General features: G+C 38.0%; 1 protein-coding gene across 3 annotated transcripts in view; it reads right to left on the reverse strand.

The window, feature by feature from the left end:
- Positions 1-690: 690 nt before the first annotated feature.
- Positions 691-25,296, reverse strand: part of CCDC149 (coiled-coil domain containing 149) — a 54,228-nt gene continuing 29,622 nt past the window's right edge. Inside the window, exons 7-14 of one of the 3 annotated variants that reach the window (XM_058803571.1) lie at positions 24,173-24,245; positions 22,753-22,837; positions 21,392-21,536; positions 14,894-14,970; positions 13,521-13,553; positions 9,796-9,903; positions 4,271-4,855; positions 691-3,587 (exon numbers count right to left, since the gene is read on the reverse strand). In XM_058803571.1, the coding sequence (XP_058659554.1) occupies positions 4,272-4,855; positions 9,796-9,903; positions 13,521-13,553; positions 14,894-14,970; positions 21,392-21,536; positions 22,753-22,837; positions 24,173-24,245 (1,105 nt within the window). In that variant the 3' untranslated portion in view covers positions 691-3,587; position 4,271. The remainder of the gene's footprint in view (positions 3,588-4,270; positions 4,856-9,795; positions 9,904-13,520; positions 13,554-14,893; positions 14,971-21,391; positions 21,537-22,752; positions 22,838-24,172; positions 24,246-25,296) is intronic. The other 2 variants (XM_058803574.1, XM_058803572.1) reach the window with 2 other exon arrangements.

The following is a 25,296-nucleotide window of genomic DNA, read 5'->3' on the forward strand; positions in this document are numbered from 1 at the left end:
CATTGTGAGTGTTTTCTTGAAGGAGCAAAGATTCACTTTTGTGCAGTGTGGAAGCTGAATGCATGTAAGAAGAGTACAGATGGATAGGGTGTGTGGGCTAAAGAATCTGTGCACTGCAGGGGCCTTTTAAGGGATTGTTAGATGCTAAAGGAAAAAAGTAAGAATTTGCCTCTCATTCGACACTCTTCTGTAGTTAGATGCCAACTTGAAAGCAGAAAGGTCTCCACGCTGTTAACAGTGTTGGGTGTTGTGTTGCAGGACCTTGGTAGTGACTTCCCCTAGAAATAAGGGAAAGTACAGAAATTTCTGTGTTGAACTTGAGATCCATCATGTTGTTCTGCTTCTGTAAGTCTCCAGTCTGTGCCTGTTAGTACCAAAGTTATATACAGAAGTTATAAAGCTGCTTAGGTAATGATGATAAAGTTAGCAGATCAGGGAGAAATATTATTTTCAAAGCAAAAAAATACTGAGTATTTTACTTCATACAAAACTGTAGGAACAAAGTCAGTTTGGGCTGGGAGAAATGAAAGTGAAAAGATTTAAGTAAGATAATTTTCATATTTAAAACTATCACTCAATAAGGCTTTACTTCTTAAATTTAATACAACTCAGAATATTAAAACACCACCCCATGGCTATCATTCATCTAATACTAAGAAGAGAAAAGGAAACAAGCAGGTAGAACAAGTGTATCAGTAAATATTTTTATTAAAGATGACAAAATTTATTAATATAGTTTAACCACATTGTGCTATTAATCCAAGCAGCAACAAAAGACTAGTTTGCAAATAAATTAAACTGCATAATTTAGAAAGCAAACTACAAAACAGAAGCTGGTAAACAAAATGCTATCTTTTATAAATGCAGCAGATTTTCAACTTAATCTCAGTTAAGATTTTGAAATACATTCCTGAGCTCATAGGGATTAAAGAAATTCCACTGTCTTTATTATACAAATTCCCATATGCTTAAAAATAGTCTCACTTAGAAAAGAAGCAGCATTCTAAAAGATGCTTCTTAATCTGTCATTTTCACACACTTATTTTACAAATTCAGTTAACATTATTTTTTCAATAACCGCATTATCCTACTTTCAAATGAAATCCTTCTCACGCATAATGCATGACTTGACCTTTAGGTACAACAACCTCCTTAAAATGAGTTTGTGAAATGCAGCTTCTCCATACTCCTGCTACAAAATTCCCTCCCTAGTTTGCTTCCCCAAAGCCCAACACCAAGAAGGCTTACATGTCTGGTTGTGATTTCTGCACTTCTAAAGTAGGAGAAAAAGGGAACACAGGTCTTAAAAAACAAAAAACAAAACCAACCCCACCAAATCTAAGGTAGAGTTGAGTCCACGAAAAACCACAAGTTAAATTTACTGGGAAAAAAACCCATTGTTATATTAGCACAATGACATCAATTAAAGCAATATCCGAGGAAGATACTGACAAGAATATTTAATTACTTATCACCTAGTGCAGCAACAATGTCTTACTTGTACAAGTCTCCTTGCTTTGAAGTCTTGTGTTCCTGGGAGAAAGGTAAAAATGTAGCTGGAATACACATTTGCTAGAAGAGAAAGGAGAGGGCCAGTATTGTAGCAGTGGCATCACACTGGAAATGAGGTTTTCAGAGATCTACGTATCTTACTGGAATTTAGTGATTACATTTAGTGAATACAAAATTTACATCTAAGAGGGAGAATGGTGTGAGGACATGTACCAAGATTCCCTAATTGCTGGGTTGTACATCAGTATGGTTTCACAGAAAAAACATAATTGAAAAGAATCAGCATGAGGCACTAACAAGCTGTTGATCCAGCACTGCTTCAACCTTACACCAAGCTCTTAATTAACTAACAGCATTAACTGGCTGTTAAGGGACTGTGAGCAAAATACTCATTCTCACATCTCTGGGTCAGGAAAGACACAGGGCAGGGAAATAGTAAAAGACCCTCAATGTTTCTGAGCTCAACACATGGAATCTCGACCTTCTGCTTTGCTTGCCTCAGTTCTGAATGCATTGGTATTTAGCTCTGTGCAGGTTCAGTCTGTGAAGGGGAAAAAATACATCTCAAACAAAATGCTACTTCATGGGACATTCAGGCATTACAGGAAAAAATCCTGCACATTCTACTGGAGATTTTAGTTTCTACAGCTATTTTTCTTCTGACTGTTACAAAAATGAGTCAGTAATGCAGTCAGTTAGAATTACTGGGAACATCTTAACACTCCTTCAAATATTTAAACTCTTGGGGTTTTTTCAGGTAATGAGGAATTTTAATGGGGAGCAAGATAACAAAATAAAAACATTTTACTGTTTCATGTCCCTAATTCGCTTAACTGTTTATATAACTTTTGTTCCTAAGGACTGCTGCTTAACATCAGTGGAATGCTGCAATGTCCAATCACCCTTAAAGACAAAGTACACATATTTGAAGAGCACTCTAAGTATGGCTTTGCATCCTGCAGACAGACACTGAAAGGGTTACACAAATGCACCTGCTGGGGAAAACACATGAGAACAGAGACAAGCCACATTTTTCACCTTCCAACTATCACTCCTTATATTTGTATGTAACAATTTACATACAGCCTTTCTCCTGCTGAATACAAACCGTTCATGGGCTCTGACACCTTGATTATGGCAGCACCTGCTACCTCATCTTACACATATAGAAGAGTTTGTCAGTACTGCTAATATAAACTCTCTTATGCAGTAGCTGACAAGTGGGCTGTAAAAACTTGCAGCTGGCAGTTATTTGTCAAGGAAGTACTCAGTCTGGGAGGGATTTCCCTTTTTATTAGTAGTATTTTATTAAATTTGCTTTAATTCTCTCTGATTGGTTTCAAGTTCTAGGAGTGAGAAATGAACATTTACAGACAATTAGGTCCCAAGCCAGCAGAAAAACTGCCTTGATGGCTGCTGGCCCTCAGAAGTTCCACAGCTGCAGAGACAGTTCCTTATGCTACAAACAGGAGAGGAAAGACCTGCCTCCCCTTCCCCAACAGCTGCTAACTTCAGTGTTAAGCATTCCCTCGTTGCTGCTCTCCTAGAAGCAGAGTGGCACAACTCCAGCATCAGGGCCAAGCTAGGGAATGACACAGCAGCTCCCTTTTCCCCCAGTTATTATAGGAATGTTTTTCTATGACTAAACCTCTTCAAGAGAAGTTTTAAAAAGTGGCAACAATGCAAATAATCCTTCTATCACACCACAGACTGGTGAAATGAGGAGGAAAGGAAGAGTTACCCTTAATTCCAAGTAATAAGAAAATGAAAAAGACACAAAATTCCTTTAGAAAGGAGAGCACATATGGAGTAGGCTGAAACCTATCACCCATTAACCAAGCCCATGGGCCCATTCCAGCTCCTGTGAGTAGAGGAATGCAGTTCCAGAAACTGACAGCCAAGTAAGCTGGACAGGACATCACTGCTTCTCCTCTTGCTTTTTCTCTGCTTTAGAACAGCATTGCTGTTTCTTACAGTAAGACTTCTGGCTTCTCTGATGATGTTTCCTTCAGAGCTTCATTAAATTGGGCTCTCAGTATCTGGTGAAATAACTTGCTTCATTTTCACGAGATGAGCTGGGAGAAGAAAGGAAAAATTTTGTACAGCTGAGAAAATACAAAGGTACAAAGGTTTGTAATGAGAGAACTATATACACCATATAAACCATATATACAAAGGTTTGAAATGAGAGAATTATATACACTATATAAACCATACATAGATGGTTTTCAGAACCTTCCTGTAAGGGAACAGTGATCTTATGCTATGGCTGTACTGACAGTCACTATATGTAAAGAGAAGCAGAACACAGTCTGAGAAAGAAGCAAAAGCTCGCAGCCTTAAGATGCTTCTCAATTTATCACTCCAAATTTTTCATCCTTGAGAGACATTTCTCCACATTAATATACAGTCCAGCACTAGGACCATACATGTTTCAGGAGCCTAGTGATAACAAGATAAATCATTATCACTGGCCTCTTTCCTACACTAATGTAAATTACATCAATCTATATAGAAACTTCAAATCATTACAGAAAGTCAACATGACTAAACCTCATCACTAATTCTTTCCCGTAGGTAATTTATGGTTTTGGTACATTACAGCCAGAACTAACAGAAAAACATTTTTAAAAGAATTATTAACAGTTCAGTATAAAATAATCAACTCTACAGCACAATATTTTACTGATCATATCTGCAGCAGCACAGACACTGCACAAGGATTACAGTGAGATGCTCGAGGGCCTGGATTTCATACCTCAAGCCAAACTGTTATCCAAATATTCACGGTTTTCAGCAGCATCAGATGGTTTCTTGTTTTCAGATTCAGAGAGCTCCTCAAAGCTGTTATTTGTGTCTGCAGTTTGAACACTGAGCCCTCCATGCCTTCCAGCATCCTCACCATGCACCACATCCATGTTGCTGCTGTTTTGATCCTCTCTTTCATTTGGAATTTCACAATCCCTCTCTAAGGTTTTGTCATTGTCTTTCAGGGCCTCAGTTTCACCAGTTCGTTCATTCTCAGAGTTTGAGGGATCTGTGGGGTCAGATGGATCAGGGCTGGAAAGTGGGAACTCTGCCTCTGATGAATCATTAAGCTCTGCTTCAACTCCCACGTTCTGCTCCCCCACAGGAGCGCCTCCTCTTTTCCCTTCCAGTTCTGCAACTGTCAGTTTAATTATCTGACTTCCAAGCTTGTTTATGTCTTCTTCCTCAGAAGGTAGCTGGGGTAATGAAGGGTAAAAATGTTTATTTTGGATTCTGTTATTTAAGTTTGTTCCCTCTGGAGACAGAGATTCACTTGCAACAGTGTAAGTTTCATCATGTTCTCCCTTCTGTTCTGCTGAAAGAGAAATGGAACAGCAGGATACTCAAATCATTTGGAGGCATTTGTTATATATCTGATCTGAAGAATATTACTACCAGTGTTGGACCACAGAAATGTTTATCTCAGTAAGGAATTTTTAAGAGTGCTTCCCCATCCCTCCCAGGCATATTTCTTAGACAATAAACAATCAACACTAAGTTTCTTGTTGGACCTGGCCCTGTTTTGGAACCTCTCTTTCCCTAATACCAACAATTCTGAAAGTCAGACAGTACCATACTGTAGAACAGCAAGGTCAGGTGTGGAGAGCCTGGTTCAAGCATGGCTTAAAGAGGCCATGAAGGTATACAGCTGATGGGAAAGTAAAAGGTAGCTGCAAAGCAGCAGTTCCCAGGCTGGATTTTGTAAATAACTAGGTTCTCAGACACCTTTTCTATAAACAGCAGGATTCTCAGACAGTCTTCTCATAACAGGCAAAACATTCTGTCCTTGGGCTCTCTGGGAACAGATAGCTGCTCTGGGAACAGATATGAAGGTTTTGAGAACTTTTCATATCACAGTGAGAACACTAATTTTGGTTTCAATAAACAACCACGGGTATTGTAAACAAAAGGAGGGGTTAGAGTTTTCTCTGTAACCTATCGTGAGCTTGGATTTTGCAATATGCACGAAGTTAATTAACACGATTATAAAAGGTGACTGATTTGATCAATAAATCGGAGTCGATGCTGATCAACAACAAGATGGGTCGTCTCCCTTCGCTTTCAACAGTCAGGAAAACTTTCCTAGAGGAATATCAACTCCAAACAAGGCACTTAGCTATGGAAATTTTTGGCACAGCTTACCATCAATCCCCCCCTCACTACCAGTTTCAGGGGTTAACATGAGCTCCATTTCTTTGGAGCTTTTCACAGGTTTTCATCCAATAATGAAGTTTTGTTATTGATCCTCTAACATTCCTCCAAACATAAAAGATTATTTTGATTAGGGTAACAGCATAAAATGAAGCAGCAGCACAAGAATTTTAAGTATAACATGATACTAAAATGCAAACACTGAAAAAAGAGTCAAAATAGAGAAAAAAATCAATGTGAAAACAAACACAAGGGTTTGTGAAAAGTGTCCTTTAATGTGTCCATTAAAGGACAGAAAGCCTCATTAAAAATAAACTTGCAAATTAAAGTGAGAAAAATTAGGAAATGCCAAAAATAAGTCTGCCTTGAGAGCTTAAAATTACTCTTGTTGTGCAGACGCATTACATTTGAGTATTTAAGAATTTACTCCATTTCTCTCACAGGAATCCTGCTTCACACAAGAATGGGACTGCCTGGCTGCCGAGGACCAGCCTACTGTCTCTATCATATCTGCCTCACTTAGAATTTGGGAGCTACTGCGTGAATGAGACCAGGGCTGGCACCAGGGGAACAGACACTGCCATCAACAAGGCTAGGAATGAACTCTGAAGAGCTGGAATTTAAGTCTGTGGAAAAGGGATAAATTAACTTTCAAAAGGTGATCACCCACTGGATCTAAGCCTCATTATCTGAGAAGTCAGCTGGAAAACTAGGAGCTTGATGTGCAGTACTGCTCTGCTTGTGCTGTACATCAAAGTGCTCCAAATGAGCCAAAATATATGTACCTCCAACTAGCACTCCAAATTAGCAGGGACTCTGCCTTCCTCTTTGCATGCCTCAGTTTCCTCCCTCTTACAGTAGAAAACCACCAAGCTATCACCTTGCTGCAATCTTCTGAAGATACATTGTCTCAAAGAACTAAATCCCCAGAGAAAAGTTCATAGAAGAACAGCACTGCTTTCTTCAGGGAATGCCTGGAACAGCACCCAGGCAGCACAGCAGGGACAAGGCATTCAACAATGGAGGGAAAATCCCTGAGCAGCTTTTCATTAGCAGCTGAGATGCTCAGGTACAATCCATCCCATGACACCATCCATCCTGTGCAGTGGATAAAGGGAGATTTCGTGGCACAAGACAGGCTTTAATTCATATGATTCCACTCTGTCATTATGCATGTTCACACAGGAACTGCACAGTAGATCCTACAGACATCCACCTCCCAGCTTAACTGAAACAATGATAACAAGTGCAGATTAAAGGAGGCTTTGATGAGACCAGGGTAAGCAGATAGACTGGATAAAAAAAGCCTGCAAAAGCCCTCTGATTATCTACAGATCTAGCTAGAGCAACACTTGATGCATTATAAAAAGTTCTGATGAAGAGTAAGTGTTTGTTCAAAAGCTAAGAAGATTTCTTGAGTCAAACAGACACCAAATGCTATTCTTTAAAAGGCTATAACTGACCAATGTGACATGAGATCTAATACATAACAATAAGTAAGAATTTCATTGTTATTGTGGTTATCAACTGTTTTCACTCAACTGATCATTCAATTAATAGAAAAATAACAGTGGTTTTGTTTTTATTTCAGTAATACTTTAACCAAGAGTTTGATGAATGATGGTGGATGAACACACTCCTGTTTTCTTCCCAGTTGTCATGGTCCCCCAGATTTTGGAGGTACATGGTATAGATGAAAAATTGCAATATGCACCAAGTTCCTAAACCTCAAGAGCAGTCATTCTCTGTGCAGAGTGGTACAAAACATACTTGGGTACCATTCCCACACAGATACTGACTGCAGAGGAGTTGTGTGACTTCAAGCACAGGGATATGCCCTACAGCTGAAAACACAGGCTTTGAAGGGAAAATGGCAGCCCCAAACATCCTTCAGAAAAAGCATCTGGAACATCTGGAGCAGCAGGTGTTGTGTCACCTACTGCTAGAAACTATGGTGTCCCCTGCACAGCTGGTTGTAGATATGTGCTCATTTATGCCATCAAAAAGTTGGCCCGATTTAATTATCACAGGGGTAACTTTTGTCTCAGCTCTCACTGCACATTATCAGCTATACTGGGACATAGGTAAGGGGAAACCCAAGCTGTTAGTGTAGGCAGAACAGTAATTTCTTAACCTGCTCCAGTATGATGACAGAATTTCTATGATTAAGCTTGTTTCTCATTATGGTCATGGGATGGAGAGGAGAAAAGAAGGAGATGACCTACTGGGATCTGATTCTCCCTTAGATTGCCACAGGTCTAATCCTGGTCTGTCCTTTCCTAGCCAAGGCTGTTTACTTCTGCTCTTCTCCTCCCATGCTTATCTTTCTGTTCCTGCTCCATATCCCCTTGTTTATCCAGTCTCTATGCCTACTATGCCCATTTCTCATCCACCTTTGATATATTTTTAATCACATCCTGCTTTCACTGCCAATGTTCTGACTTCTCCCTCCTGTGCTCTGACCTCTGCTCAGCCACATGCAAGCCCCTCCTCACTCAGACTTCCATGGACTTTGCCAAGCCCCATCTACTCAAGTCCTGATCTTGGCCTTTCTTCCCACTTTGCTCCAGGATTTTTTCCCTCGAAGTTTACTTTATCTCAAAGGAATGGTGCATACAGAGTTTTACCAGCACTGGTGGCACAAATTAAGCTCAACAAAATAACTTGTTCATTTTTAGCAGATGAGATTTGTAAGTGAATCATGTAGAATGAGGTGGAAACTCCAGACTGCTTCCTCAGGCTGGAAACCTTTTCCCTAGATTTCAAATTCCTATAATTGTAGATACAGGAAATGCTTGCATATTGGAAAAAAACCAACCCAAATTCAAATGTACAAAAGACAAAAAAAATCCCATCAAAAACCCCACATGGTCATCATGGTCATCAGTATTTAACACACACACACAAAAATAAATTTTTTGGCTATCTGAAAAAAAATAGCTGGTGTAGAAAACACAACATGGAAAGCTTCAGCCCAGAGTTAAGGTTTGGCAGTGCTACAAAGCAACAGCAAGAGGGTCTGATGAGATGTGACAGACAGATCAGACTCCCTGTCTGACCAGCCTGTAATCACAACTGTAATGTCACCCTCACCTAGGACAAATATGGAAAGAAAAGAACATAATGCCACCAAGTAAATACTTTCAATAACTGCCAATTTAATTAAAAATCAACATTTAAGTAGGTAAAAGAATGAATATTTATGAGTTATTATTACTCACCAGAGAACCATTCATTACAGTTTCACTTCTTATTTTTAGCAAAAATATCAGCTGGTCAAGATTATAAAAAAAGATCAGCCTTGCTGCCACATTTTATCAGATAATGACATGGGCTATAAAGTCAAAATTAAGCCAGAATCTATTTAGTTTCAGGACTAACAAATAAATTGTTTATGAAGCTTCATGGTTAGCTGAGAAAGATCTGGGCACATCATAATGTTATGCCCATTAAAGACTTGATCCAAATGCCAATAAGCAAATAAAATAATCCATCTCCCATCCATTATGAAAAACTAAGGAAAAACAAATCAAGGTCATCAGCAACTGCCAAATACAGCTAAGCTTGACTTTGGAGAGATATTAAAGCTTGCAACTGAAGAAGGATTTTTAACAAAACACATGTAAGACTATGAAAAAAGCAGTGAATTTCTCTGGGAAAATGAGTTGGGTATTTCAATTTACCATGTGCAATCAGGAAGCCATTCATCTAGACATCACCTATAATGCAGGAAAGTGCTAAACCAGTTCCACAGACTGCTTCCTACTGTGCATTTTAACTGAGGGGAAAAATGCAGGAATCAGTTAACTGCAACACAGATGGCATGAATAACTTCCCACAGTGTCATGTTACCGGGCAGGAAAATTCTCTGCAGTGTAAGGCCTGATCCCTAGCCTTAGCAATCCATTCAATAGTAACTTTTCAGTCATTTCTTTGCTATTTGTACTGGGACCAACTATCTGTTTTACCTGTGGATGATGTATTCAATCTCTGTGATCACTGAAACTTTGCCTTCTGCTATCCCAGCATGAAAATTTATTACATTTTATTTGGAAAGAAATGAGTGCTCAGCTCTCATCATGTTCTCACGTCCCAGGTGCTCACCTTGTCCTTCAGTTCTCTGAGGCTTTTCAGCAAAGGCTGACAAGGGTGACCTGGAGCGCTGTATCACAGGCAGGGCTGGGTCACTGAATGTTATCGTGTCCTTCCCACCTGCAACAACCACACTGTTAGAGCTGCCGGCTCACCGATTACAACCACTGTGCATCAGTCATGTTCCCCACAAATTTTTAACAATGATATTGGAAAGTACAGAACAGGAAAAGCATCTCAAATTATCCTTTCACAGCATGAAAAAAAAAAATACTCTGTACTGGAGCCACAATATGCAAGGCAAAGGCAGAAAAGCTGCATGTTTTTATCTGCAGTACTGAGTAAAGGCCAGATTTTGAAAGACCAGGTGCTGTATGCAGCAAATTGAATCAGCAATTAGAATTCAATTAAAAATAGTAATAATCAGATCATACCAAAGTAATGGATCACTTGCATGCTATTACCAGCAAATGTTCAGCACTGACTCTTTACTCTCTATTATTCTGTTTCATGTGATACAGGCAGGTTCATCATTATGTAGCTTTATGCTTCAGATTTACATATTATCCTGCAATGCTTCCTTAAAAAAAATCCTATAAACTTCACATAATTAAGAACTGAGGGAGTAAACAAGTACACATTGCTGGGAAACAGGAGGGATTTTAATCTGAAAATTCCCAAAACATTTCTGAGCATTTTAGTTTTAAACCAAATGGAAAAAGGCAATTTTCCAGCTCTTTTGCAGAGAAAATAATACAAGAAACCCTTCATCTGAGGACTCTGCTGTAGATGCTTAGTGTTTACGTATTTTAGCAATGCAGAAAGCAACACCTGCAGATCCTTTAGGAAGTCCTCCACTATTCAGGATGCTCATGTTTTTAGTGACTGACACTACCTTAAACCTCGAGGGGAAACGGCAGGAAATGTGCAAGATCAGCTAAGCGTGGTGTTTGTGTGGCCTCCAGAACAAGTGCCAACTGATAAGTAATGGCTGGGGAGGCAGCAAGACACTGCTCTATTTATCTCCATGAGAACGACATTTATGTAACAGCCACTTCGCCCCTCTAAATCTGTTAGTACGTTTCACCTTAAGGCAACATCCTAAATCTAATCACCCATCCAAGACAAAGACTTTCAGGAGAACACCAGGTCAGGAGATACCTGGAATAAATCCAGCCCTGAGAAAGTTCTGGTGCATACTAAGGAATAATGAAAGTCAAGCTGTTCCCATGGAGTCTAACTGGACCACTCCAATCCCTCATTCCTTTTACGGGCACTGGCTGCAAATACCTTGATCCTGAAGGTAGCAATGGTCTTTTATACCCTCGCCATGTTGGGCAATACACTGCAGCTGTATGAATGCAATTAATGCTTTTGAAGCATGGATCTTGTGGAAATTTGATCCCCCATCAAGTATGCATCAGAATTCTGCCTTCACCAGCATTAACTAACAGCAAAGAGGACAACCCTCCCACTGTAAGACATAATTAATTAAAAACATAAAAAATGCAAAACAAATCCAACCAATATTTCAAAATGCAAAAGCTCCTAGATGAACGTGCTTTTTGTAAAAGTGAAGGAATTTTGTGTTGTAAGAACCAAATTATACAGGGAACTTGTGGTATGAAAATACTCAACAGATATTCACACAGTCAGAAGCAGCCACATATCCAAAAAAAATACAAAAGAATCCAATGGAAGAAGTAAAAAGATGATGAATAAAAAAAATGGGTGGCGGTTTTAATACGAAAGTAGAAAGCAGAAACTTTAAAATTTACTTAATAAAAAAAGTAAAGCCTGAGCTGAAGTCCCTGAAGATTGCAAGACAAGCTTCACAAAAGATACTTCTTGACTTTCCAGCCAGCATTTACAAAGTAAACACATTTACTTTCCCATTTTTCTTTGAAAACCAGCCTGGTTACAGAAAATAAAGCTAAGCTCAGTATCCACACATCTTAACAATAGATGTGACCCAAAGAGTCTGATGAATATTTATTTATTAACAGCGATTCACATCCATTCATGAAGGAGGCACATAGGGGGACTGCTACACTGCATTCTGTGAATCATGATCTGAAGCTGGATTACACAAAAAGAATTTCAACTAGCTGCTGTGTAAGCTCAATTTCATAACTTCTATAGCTTCATGTTCCTCTAATGAATTTTTCAAGGACTATAGTGAAAGTATACAGATCTCAAAATACATATAAGTTTTCAGTAATAATAAATTTTTCATTTTCTCCTCCAGGGTTGGGTATTTTCTTATAACCTCTGCTGCACCCTATGCACTGTAACTGGCTACAGCCAGAGCAGCTGCAGAGCCCTTTAATTCTACCCTGCCTCGGCTCTGTGCTGATTACTGCAGGGCAAGAGGCAGCATTGAAACTCTCTTATCATCCCACACAGAAGAAGGCTGAGTCATGGTTGGCTCTTACACTTTTTTTTCAGTGGAAATCTGGAATTTTCAGGAAATGACAGATTTTTAAAAAATACAGAATTACCCATCTGAATGTCTAGTGACATCAGACTGCGAAAAGAATTAAATGGAGTTTATTATGTACTGTCATTGAATACATTTAACTTATTTGTGTGCATATTTCAACCACAATGTAGCCAAGACAAAGCAAAGAATTAAATGCTTCTGTGAACATCACATTCTCTGCTTCCTTCTTTAGGGAAACAGGATTATAAAAAGAAAATCAAAGGCAAATCTATGCCCAAACTTGCTTTCTTTTCAGCAATGAAATCAAACCTCACAAGAGATTCACTTAACTAAAGCCCATTTTCTAAGCAGGGCAATATAAAGTCTGGTAGGCAGAACTTTCAGAGGGAATGAAATTTTACCTTCTCAAAAACTAAATATGCACTTCCTATTGATTAGCTTCCCCATAGTTCATTCATGGCTTTCTCAAAAAGCAGATGACAAATATGTCACCTAACAAAAAAACAGAGGCATTCAAGATCTTTCTTCAATAGGATCAAGTATATAAGCAGCACTTGGAAGATATTATTATCACGGTGACAGTGTATGTTATAAATGTTATACAAACAATGATGACTAAGTAGGAACATTAACTTCAGATTAAAATCCTGCAATTTGTAATGTGCATTTATTTCAGCACTTGAATGAACATCAGTTTTTATTTGCTTTTCTTCCCCAGTGACAAAAAATTCCACTCACAATCAAATAACATTTTTTCACTCTGGATTTAAGACTGACTAGATGAGATACTCTCCATGTTCTGCTCCTCACCCAAGCCAATATTCAGCTGCAGAATCCACTGTGGTATTCCCACACTAATTGTTACACACTGCTGTTTTATGGAGTGGAAGCTTTACATGGTCTGAAAAGAAAACTGGTGACCCACCAGGTGTTGCAATGCCCTTTTTGACCACCCCAGGATTAGAGTGCACTTGGAAACAAAAGTGCACTCCTGATTTAAAAGGCAAGCAAAAAATCAAGAAAACGTCAGGGCTCAACAGAACTCACAATCCAGTGTAAAAGTCCTTTAAAAATATTTAAGATCATCCCCTCTTACTATTTTTCATAACGCAAATGAACTTTCATGTAGAGCAGCCTCTGTTTCTCCTGTGGTCATCTAACTCAATTGACTGAACATCTAAATCTGCTGGATATAAAAATGTTCAGATAACATTTCCATTTATTTACATGCAATGACAATATTTAACGTACTGCTAGGATCAGTTACTAAATAAATACGTTAAGCAGAACCTACTCCCAAATCCCACTGAGACATTGTAGCTCAGGCCTTCAGGCAGCAAAAGAAAGGAAGGAAAGAGACAGTTGTTATTGTATAAACATTAATTTGATGCTTTACCTACATAGATCAATACGGTGCAAGAAGTTCCCACTTCCATTTTTTAAAATACATTTTGCAAACATGAGAAGTGCTGCATTTATTAGTGTAAAATTTTTATGGCACACTAGTCTTGAAAAACAAAACTAAACAAACAAACCCCTACAGTGCCTTGAAGCAGTGAGTTTGAAAGACATGTTTGTAGTAATGTACTAAACTGCATTAGCAAAGTCTTAGACAAACATTTCACCTTCATCTCTTGGAGAATGTGGGGAGGCACAACTGCACTAAGCACACTACACATGTTAGTGACTAACTGTGGAGAAATCCATCCAGTTCTGGAAACAGTCAAGCAGGACTGAGAAAGCCCAAACAGGCAAGCTGAAGCAGAAACACACCACATCAGCCCAAACAGCCGAACAGCAAAAGTTTGTTACAAGGGCTCTTCAGCTCTGTCAAGTGTTTCCTTCTAGATGTACAGGTTAGGTGGAAAAACCAGAGCCAAAAAACCAGAAGCCTAAACCACTCTTTCCCCCTCTTACTAGCACTGACAGGAATCTGTAAACAACAAAGCCTAATGATGCAAACACCACCTACAAAGTAGCATAATTTACAGTGGTTACAGAAGACACAATTAGGTGCAATGGGAAGAAAAGAAGCAAAAAAGTAAATGTAAATTAAATATTGCACATTTTCCTAACAACGATGTCTATTAGGAAGCAGATTAATCTCCCATTACTTGAGTAATTTAAAACCAAATACAATACTTAAGGGACTATAGGGAATAAGCCTGTTCTGGAGAGATGGACTAGAAAATTTAGAACCATTTACATTTCCAATTTCTTGGAGTTTATGATTCTACAGAAAAGCATTTAAAAACAGTAAAAAACAAAATCCATGGTTAAAAGAAGTACAAAATTAATTAATAAAATTGGCTGAAAAACATAATAACCAATGACCTGTGCATCATTTTATGCAATGTTTAAATAAAAAAAAGTTCACTTTTTTTTTGCCTGCTGTCTATGGAAATAATTTGATTACTTCAATATTTAAACTGGTTTTTTAGCACTTTTCATGTTATTTCAATACATATTTGACTTAAGAGTTTTCAAAGTCTAGTGATCTTTGCTTTCCACTTAACATTAATTAGACATTTCTAATTTTGCAAATGTGCTGAATAGAACATTCACCAGGTAACTGTCATAAAAAAAATCACAGCCAAACTTCTCTTAAATGCAAACATCCCCTTGAAAACTAAATAATGCAAGCTATTTGCTTGAAATTTTACTAACCTGGAAGACTCCACAAGCCAGCAATTTCCAAAGTTCTTAATTTCTTTTCTAGTTCTGCCACTCGATTACCTAGAATTCTTTGGAAAAAGAATAGTTGTTATACCAAGGCAACCAAAGCCCAATTACTTATATGACTACAGTTGAATTTTTAAACTGCCACTTAACTCGTAAATCTGTATACAATATGCAGTAAACCTGTATACAGTCATCTCTTTTCACTAACAGCAATGGACAACCTCTCCCAGAGTTAAAAGAATATTAAATATATTTGTCTAATCTATACCATGCTTTTAAAAAAGCAAAAGGCCTAGGACGTACTGGACATTCAATCTTTGCAGTAAAGAAAAAGAAATGCTACTCACAATATTTCTATCTTCTTGCCTGCAAGTATCACTTTATTTTCTTTATAGCTAAAACCAGAAGGTAAAAGCTACACAGACAAAATATAGGAAACTCAAGACAGAGCATCCAGATTAACTCTGAAGTTCCAAGACACACATTTTTGATAGTCCTTTATTCAGGGGATATTTTCTATCACTAAGATTGCTTAAAATGGTAAGGAAAATTTTTTCTATTACAAATTATTTATTTTTCTTTTTTAGCATTGAACTGCTTTCTACTTTACTAAAAAGCTTCAAGCTCTTTAGTGCCTTTATCACCCACTCAGTATTCACTGTATTTCTCGGGTCATGTCTTCTTTTGTATCTGACTTCATACACAAATACTATTTGCAGTTAGCTCTCCTGCAGGATTTAACTTTTAGTCTTAATTCTCTCCCCAGATCAAATGAGAGATTTCTATCTTGAAAAGAAGGCTTGTTTCTCCAATGAATTTTTGCAAGTGTTTCACAGGCACAGCAAGTCTGCAAAATCTTTAAATAAATCCCAAACAATACTCACTAGACTGAGAAACGTAGACAAGGCAGCAATTCTAAACATGACAGCAGAGATTATGGAGGGCAAGTTTTACTCATCAAATTACAGCAACAGGATAAATCAGTTAAATTTGAACTGAATGCTGAGAAGCAGCATATCCCAGCCCAGCAAGGCAATAGTATCCTTTGTGCATCCCAGAGCTGTGTAATACTGCACTGAGAGCTCCTCAGCAAGGGCTTTCTGTGCAGACATTTGAGCACACTGGGAATGTCAGTGCTGACAAGATGGCAGATTCTGGGAAGGACGTGAAGAACAGCACACCCAGCAAATATCACGGAGGCCAGGAAAATTGATTAACAAGGACTAAGCATTTTTGAAATCTCTACTGCGAGGGCTTTGCAATGACACAATAAAAACCTATAAGTATTTTAAAGATTACAGAAATATCAAGATGAGAGACAGAATGTAAAACAGAAAGAGAAAGCTTATAATAAACATCAAAGAAAGCACTGAGAGGTACAAGGGTGTGTGTCAACTAAAAAGAACATTTCATCACATTCAAAAGCAGAGGAGAAAATACAAAGCAGTTATGTTTATTTCCCCATTGAAACTCAGTATTTCAGTAGGTTAAAAAGGTTATATGATAGATTTACTGCTGTCTTCTTCAATTAAAAGCAAAATTATTCAGGTCTAGATTTCACTTTCAGAATGCTTCCATCCGGTAAGAGAAACTCAGCCTTAATAACACTATTTTCATAACCCTGAAACCCCATACTGCAGTTTCATAACCCCATACTGCAGTTTCAGAACCCCATACTGCAGTTGGGCTCTGCAGTACAACACACCAGCTGACAGCAAAAGGCACTGGAGCAGCTTTCAGGAAATTCTGCCTTGCACACTTGGAGCCCCTTCCCACCTTCCTGCCTAAGGCCTCACCAAGGGTCAGCTAAAGAACACGGAGTTCCCCAGGCTGAGAGGGGAACAGAGAGACTTGATGTAAGACTTCTTCCACATCATGTCAGTTCTGGCAGGGAGCTGACAAAACAATGTTGATTTGGCTAAAGATTGTCACCACAAAAGAGTCAGAAGTTTAACACATCTAATCCTTATTATTTTCATAAGTAGTTCACCACAAGTTCCAGGGCAGAAAATGGGGAGGATGCTGCCCTTCCTGCCAGCTAGCCATACCACCTGTATCTCAGCCCTCTGTAAGAAGTTATTGTTACTGCTCTTGTTATTCAGGTAACAACAGCAAAGTCACTTTTCTCTTGATTCTCTCAAATTTTATAATTTATTTATAATTATAATATATTATGTATTATAATTAATACATTATATATTACATAATATATAATACATTATATAATTATATATTTAAATTATTTTCTATATGATATAGTTATAATTTAATACTGTATAATATTATATATTATATATTATAATTAATATATTGTATATTATAATATAATTATAATTTTATAACTATATTTGTAAATATAATTAATTCCAATTATTTTTATAATTATATAAATAATTGTAATTATTTATAATTTATTTATTTATCAGCTGTACCACATTAGTTCTAATGGTTTTGGAGAGAATATATCCTGATAATACCTACCAAATCCTCTGAAAAGGCACTGAAAAGATTTTTTTAACTTTTGTTGCAGGTTCTCATATAGAAGGATCATTTTGTCTCTCAGAACAATGCTTGGCAACAGTAGAGGACAATATTTAACCCCACTCCTTTCATTCAGGAAGAGACCAAAATACATTCAGAGATGAGTATCATTCTAGCTTGCTTAAAAAAACCCATTATCCTAAGACAGGTAGGGGAGAAATAAAACCTAAAAAATGCTGCAAGTTCTTATAGCAATAAATTTTTGAAAGATAAATGTGTAAGCTATTCTGAACACAATGTGGTTTATCACATTCCTTCCTTTCCCCTGAGATGTCCAGTTAATTTGCCACCTCCATAGATGCTGTGGGAAGACAGAGCTGTGGTGGCCTGGGCAGGCCTACCTGGTGGGTATTTTTAAAGGGACTGCATGGGCTGGTAGCACCCAATTCCCTAATCTCTTTTTTTATCTCTAGACACAATGAACCAGATCCTTCAACTAAAACACAAGGATTATGTCACAGACACAGGTGATAGCTATTTCCGTTGTTCTCTGGTCCTGTGCCTAATGCAACAAGGGAGTTAGCATAAACCTCCCTCCAGGATAAGGTTTTACAGAAATCTGTTGTTTGTGCAACAGTAGCAATGGTCTCACCTGCTCCCTTCACCTGGCTTTAATTTAGCTCTTGCTGTAGAAGACATACACCCTCATACAAATACCATCACTAAATGCCTGTAAATAGGACTGTCACAGTCCCATATCTGGCTCTGCACCTCTCATGGAAACATGTGCTCAAGTTACAGACTGACACAATCCTTTTTGTAATTTTGGACATGACTGAACTTGCCCAAGTTAGAAATGTTAAAATTAGTGCAATATATCTAACCACCACAGCAGCTTTTACGCTGATCCAGCTTGCACAAGTGCTGGCAATTTCAGGAACAAATTGCACTAAAAAGAACAGCTAATAAATGGTTTATCGCTGGTAGAATAAAAAAGGATGTTTATCCATTTGCTAAGCAGAGTTAGGACAATTTGGTTTTGCATTTATGGAACTGTTTAATCTCGCAGCACACTACTGCGTAGAGAATTAATTTACAACTGTCTTTTCAAATTAAGCTAATGGGCTTGTGAAGAAAAACACAGGACGTTACTTGAACTTAGCATTAGTAGCTACCAACCACCTTGGAAAAACAATCTGTTTTTTTCCACAACAACTTCTTTCTTTCTGAAAACTGGGGATAAAAAATAAAGGCTAGATTTAGCCTGCTTGTCCCTAGGCACAACCTCCCACAGTTCCTTCTATCACGCCACTTCTTTAGAAGAGTGGCAATAACAGTAGTGTGTCTTCTCCAAGAACAAGTGGCAATGGATTTTTTTAACAACAGTGGAAGAACAGAAAGTAAACTTCAGCAGAACATTCAAATTCCAATCTACACTAAAAAATCTGCTGTCTTGTTATTGCTTCAGTTATTCAGAAAGCAAACCCACCATTCTGCTATTGTAAACTTATATAGCCAACTCTCAGACTGCAAGCTACCAAAGAGGTCTAGACCTGAGAGTAGGTTAACTGTATGGGGGAAGGTAAGGTCATGTGGTCTGAAAAATCTCATTTACTGATAGTGAGACAATCACTACCAGGTCATTCACCCATCAAATATCAAATGCACAATTTTCTCCATGAAAAGAAACAACCACCCCAAAATCTCATGTTCTTTACCCAATAAATCTCACTTTCTTCAAACAACAATCTGAAACAGTAAATGTGTCCTCCAAATATGCTCCTTGCACAGGGAAAGACCGCTGCCTTGTGATTTATGTAAAACTTTTTATCACTACAATTCTCTCTAGCCTCACATCCTTCTCAACTTCCTATTTTGAATGGAGAAATGTCTTCAACAAAAGAATGCATCTTCTACTGGTACCAGTTTACAACCCTGTCTGTTTAACTTGTACACTGATCATGCACTCACATCTAACTTTCTCCAACAGGTGGGCAGTTTCTTTCCCATTTTCACAAGTCAGCAGATTTTTAACTTTTTATATGGCAAATAAGTGCCCTCATTTATTTGCATCTCAAAAAAGGATGTTCTTCCTTTATGTCCTACCTGCATTTCCCTTTTTCACATTACATTTTTACGTCTTAGGTGTTTCCACTTGTAGTGGCTCCCATTCCTCCTAGCTCCTTAACATTTTCTTTAATCCACCTAAAGTCAAAAGTGACAAAAAGCATGAGAATACCACAAAGGAATGTTTTTGAGGCTCTTCACTCAATCTGATCATGATTTATCTGTTTTTTTTTTTTTCCCTGAACCATCCTGAATGGAATATAACACTTTAATTCTGAGAACACTCCTGACCCTGGACTGATATGGACTGTCACTTCTCTCTAAGAGCTGATCTTCTGTTGGCCATAGAACAGTAGTTGGCATTTATCCAGTCTATACCCTGATGGCTTTATGTGACCAGTGGGGCACACAGACATAGGGATCATATCTCCTTCTGGGGATTATCTCAAGACAACCCATACTCAGTAGTTGAAAGCAGAAAGAGGAGTATCAGAAAACAATCATTGCAATAATATTTGAGAGATGCAAGACCCTGCATATCACCAAAGAGGAATACAAAACTAAGAAGTTTGCAAAAAAAGAAAAATTATGCAAAATAAACCACTGGGTATTACACTGATACAGTATCAGGATGTAAGAGGCAAGGGTTGGTTACACCTGGAACAACAAAAGTTGTTCTCTGGATGTCTTCCTTCTGATGCTACATTAGCAGTAAGAAGGGAGTAAGCAGCTGTTAGCCCTTCCTTAGCACTGCTCTGTGCAGCAACTCCTCTTGTATCACAGGACAGGAATTGACTGAGCTGCCATCAGTTACATCTGGGCTGCATTTTCACCACTTTAGTCTCCTTTTAGCTGATTAGCCATTTGATGTGTCAGAAATATTAAAAGTGGCTATTAACTGCTCCTCCACTTCTGTTGCCACATCACTCAGAATTATGCAATGGAGTCTGCCTAGTATCTAAGTTATCAAAGTGAATAATCCATTCTAGTGTAATACAGTTTACTTCAGTACTACTTCTCAGGAAAGATGTCTGGCTGTTGCTGGCATCTGGTCCTGATGTGCTTTTGAGAAGCCTGAATAACCTCTGATTACCAGCAGTGACTCAGGGTTAAAAAAATTAGGAAAACAAAACAAAAAACTCACCAACAAAAAAGAGGGGGTGAAATTGAGCACAAAATCAAGGAACACTTCCTAGCTCTGATTTTTATACGCTGCATAAGGACAATAATATCAGAATGTCACAAAATGTGTCAAATTTTTTTATAGTATGCCATGATAGGAACTGTACAAGCCACAAAGAATTCTACTGATGAGCAGAACAGCTAAGAGTAAACAAATTCTCCTTTAAAGTTCAGTTCAGATTTTTAAAAAACCCCATTTAGTAGCAATCAAACTGTGTTTATCTCCTTCAACTTTTAGCAAAGTAACTATAGGAGCAACAGGTATCATGTGTATGATATAGGCCACTGAGCATTTGTCAAATGTTGCATCAACCCTTTCAGACTCTTTTCTGGGAGCCACACTTAAAAACCCAACAGAGCATATTAGAAATTTCCTACACTGACAAACAATTACCACCTATCTTCTCTCCAGTTCAAGGGTGTCCTTCCTCCCAGAAGCTTTTCTTTAGCTGTTCCTACAGACCTTCCTGCCAGAAGTCTGCTTTGAGTTATTACAGTTTGTAATAACCTAAACAGCAAACCAATCATTGCCTAGCAGAGGCAGACAGGTCTCTCTAGGTCAACCCTAGAATTTAAGATGAAAATGTAATTTTTCTCAAATCACAAATCTGGTCTTAAAAACTAAAGAATCCACCACTCAACCATGATGATGAATTTTCTGCGAAAATGAATCTTCCTTCCCATTTCCCTTAATATTTCCCCAAACTAACTTTCCCACAGCTTGATATTTTACTTAGAAGTCATGCCACCTACTTGTTAGTTTGTCTTTGGTGTTGTATGACCATGTTTTTTTCATGGATGGTTTCCAGTAATGCAGTGGCCAGTGATTTGAGATCTGAAATGGATTGTGGTGTGGCTGGTAGGCTACATCCATGATCCTCCGACAACAACTCTTGGACTATAATGTTAAAAACACAAATGAGTTTTGGTTTCTCATGCACAGAAACGCAACACAAACATTTACTTAGCATCAAGGAACTATTCCAATTACTTAAGTGAATACATATATTTTTCTTTCAATTAAAAAACAAAGCCAAAAGATCACAACTGTAATTTCTAGCTGGCATAAGTATGATGGCTTTCCAAGTTGATTGTTATTCACAGCAATAGCCAGAACAAGTATAGGCAGACACATCTTACATTAACTTGATTCTGCTTTTGGAAAATTCTTTGTGTTCAGAAATATACAAAATAATTATTTTACAGGCCTACTAATTGGTAACAACTGGTCATTAAAACTTAAACCTCCAAAGAATATTTTATACTAGTTTTTAGAACAATTACATCTTTCAGGTTATTTAAGACTGGTGTGAAAATACAGTCACCCATGAACTCTTCCTCTGCAACACAGAGTCTGTACCTTCAAGCCAAATCAGGAAGTTCACTAGTATCATTAAAACCTGTAACTAGAATCTGGCTCTGCTTCTTTACATATATATATATGAATGCAAGTACATGGAGAAGAGGAGAAAAGAGAAGTCAAAACCAGAAAAATTAGTTTCAACTTAGCATGACACTTACTACTGATCTCATGTGTGTGTATGAATATACCTACATTTAAACAATAGGGTGGCAAGATACACTGTTTGCTTCAAAGAATTTTCTCATTCGCTTTCTTTCCTAATCTTGGAATTTTCTTTGAAACAGGGAAAAGAGATTATTTTGCTCCCCATGAAGAAACATGGGACACAAAGATTTCTTGTAAAACATCTGAATGTAAAAGCTTCCAAGAATAGCAGCAGAAAACCTGACTTAGTGCCCCTCCTCCACCACCCAGTTACTCTTCATTGGAATGCGAATTGTGACTGCCATTGTTAGCAGAGCAAAGAGATGAATAAAGAAGTGATTTGTCAGGGTCTAGAGAGTAAAGAAATATTTGATAAAACTAATGGGGGAGAGAATAAATGGCAAAAGAATTAACAAAAGAAGAAGCAGTAATCCAGAGGCAAATTTTATATTGTAAAGTCAACTGAGAAGAGGACAGAATTAGCACATAGTTATAAACAGAGAAGAGAGCTTTTGGTTTGGTTGGTAAGGAAAGGGTTAGAAAATAAAGAGGTGAGATGAAAGGAATTCAGGGAGATATGCAACACCATGCTGCATTTATGCAATACCTTGCTTTGCAGAAAGGACTCCAGTCAGAGCACTGCTACTGGATCTACTATGAGCCTTTGAATTTTTTCGTCTCTCTAGTGCATTCTAGGGAAACAACAAATATCTTATTTAGAAAAACAGTAGCCAACAAATCCTGTCATTAGGAAGAAAGGCTCTGGAACTTTGGGTTTTGGTCTCAGAGCAGCTCTGCAAGGCCTAGACCTTAGACCTATAATAAACTATGGGGGTGTAACTCTCTCAGATTATTATTCTCTAGCCTAAAGTCTTTGGAATGTTACAAAGACTCATGTGTCTCATCATAATCACTTTACTGCAGTCTCTCCCACCCACTCCCCCCAATGTATAGTTAAGACTTGCCTATTTTTTAATAATCAGCTGACTGCCAGTGAAGATACTGCAGTATGCTGTAGACAACATCAACTGGAAACAAAATCAAACTTTTCCCAGCATTTCTTTAGATAGGTTTCAAAGGGAAAGTTCCAATTCTTCTATCAGAGTTTCTATAAGGCCTTTTAGCACCAAATACTGACTTTCAGCAATTAGAAGCAGAATGGTCCTGCTACAGAAGTCCAGACCTTTCAATTACAGTTCTGTGAAACCCACTGGACCACCAAGATGCTCAGTTCTCACCAATAAACTCACATTCCAAGAGACCCAAGCTGCAAGCAGGAACAGACACTGAAATGAAGTTGGTACTTTGAGGAGCTTTGCTTATGCACAAAAAACATAAGCAAAGCTGTGTTTTTGTGCATACTTTATAGTGTGCACAAACTACTTTATAGTGACCTAAATGAAGAAGTCCTATTGACAATCCTAAGATTACCCTTCTCATGGCCTGACAAGCAGCCCTCCCCTCCCACTCCCCAAAATGACTTGCAGAAGGAAAGAAGAGTGCACAGCTTCTGGGAAGGGCAAAAATCAGTCCTGAGGGTTTTATGTAAAACAGCATATACTTTAACTCAGGAGAAGAAGAACAATGAAAGCTTAGTTACCATTAAGCTACATGAAGAGAGAGCACAGCCACCACAGAACAGGGAGACATGATCTTTTTGTGACACCAACATGGCTGCAGTTATTCACCACTGCATGATCTGCTACTTTTCGCCTAGCAGCTGGCTGGAAGGCTGATCATCTGCCCCCCAGCAGACTGATGGCTCCCCCACAGAACTTAAAAAACAGGTATTTCATTAATTTTTCAAAATACTCCTAACAGGAATCCCTTTGTACTACCCTCAGCTAAGAAGCCTACAAGGAAGAGTGAGCATGTAATATGTATACATGCTAATATTGTCAGAATGTCAATGGTGGACTTTTCTTTCAAGAACAAATTTGTTCTTCAAACACATTTAACATGAAAATGAAGAATAACTTCAATTAACAAAGAAGTACAGTTTAAATGATACACTGAGAAGATCTTACCTTATATTTAGTAATACTAGACTTCAGAAGGTTGACTTCCTCTTGAAGTTGTTTTAATCTCTCTTGAAGATACCTGAAAAAGAAATGTAATCCTTTACTTCATGGAACCTTCAAATACTGCCTCAAGCAGTCTTCTTTACTATTTGGCATGTCCTCTCTTTGAACTAGTGAGAGTTCTTTTCCCTCTGCAGTTCTCTGAGGGATGAAATAACAAAATCTTACTGTTCTTGACCCCATAAAACTTAAAGCAGGGAAACAAATTGCATCAGAGCAGGAGCTGCCCTTCTGTTAGATTTGTCAAGCATGCTGCACAACTATTTTGTATTGGTCGTCAGGTTTCTGGGGAAGAAAGCTAAAAGAATATATTTATGTCTAGAGGAAATAGTCAGGAAGCATTTATGCGTGCCCTCTGTACTCGAAGGTGTGTGAGATGGACACATGAAGATTTGTATATATGTCAGCACAAGACTCAGCTATGCAGAACTTCTGCATTGCAATATCCATCACTTACTTGGCACTTCTCATTAGCAATCACAAAGTAGAAAATTTAACAATATAGCTGAAAAATGGTACACAGTTAAATGAAACAGCGCAGTTCTTCCTATTAGAGTTTATGCACTTGGATGAGACAGTTATTTCCAAGTAGGAAAATGTCTTTTTTATGAATAAAGGGTTTATATAGCATTTTCTTTCATGTACTACAACTGCAGCTGTATTAGGGTTTATGACAATTTAATTATTTCACAGGAAAAAACTCACATCACTGTCAGGGGAGCAGGTGGCTTAAATTGATACAGAACTCTGTAGGCCACACAAAACAGAGAAAAACCCCTGAAGTTGCAGAGAAGAAGTAATGCCTTTGGTACTACACTTTCTTGCCTAAAGCATAAATTTTGTAAAATGGAAGCTGTCTTACAAGTTCTATTCCACTTTAAGGTAATTGTTGACATTAAGGGAGATACCTGCTATGGCTCTGTCAGTGACTCCTCCCTGTCATCCCTAACAGAGACCATAAAACACATTCTTTTCCCAAGAAACCAGCAAGAAAATCTACATGGGTGATTTCACCAGCAACTTTTGTTGGCAAATCATTCCATGCTGACAACCTCTCCCTGTGGAGAAAA

Source organism: Ammospiza caudacuta, chromosome 4, assembly GCF_027887145.1.
Source record: "Ammospiza caudacuta isolate bAmmCau1 chromosome 4, bAmmCau1.pri, whole genome shotgun sequence".
Classification (NCBI taxonomy): Eukaryota; Metazoa; Chordata; class Aves; order Passeriformes; family Passerellidae; genus Ammospiza; species Ammospiza caudacuta.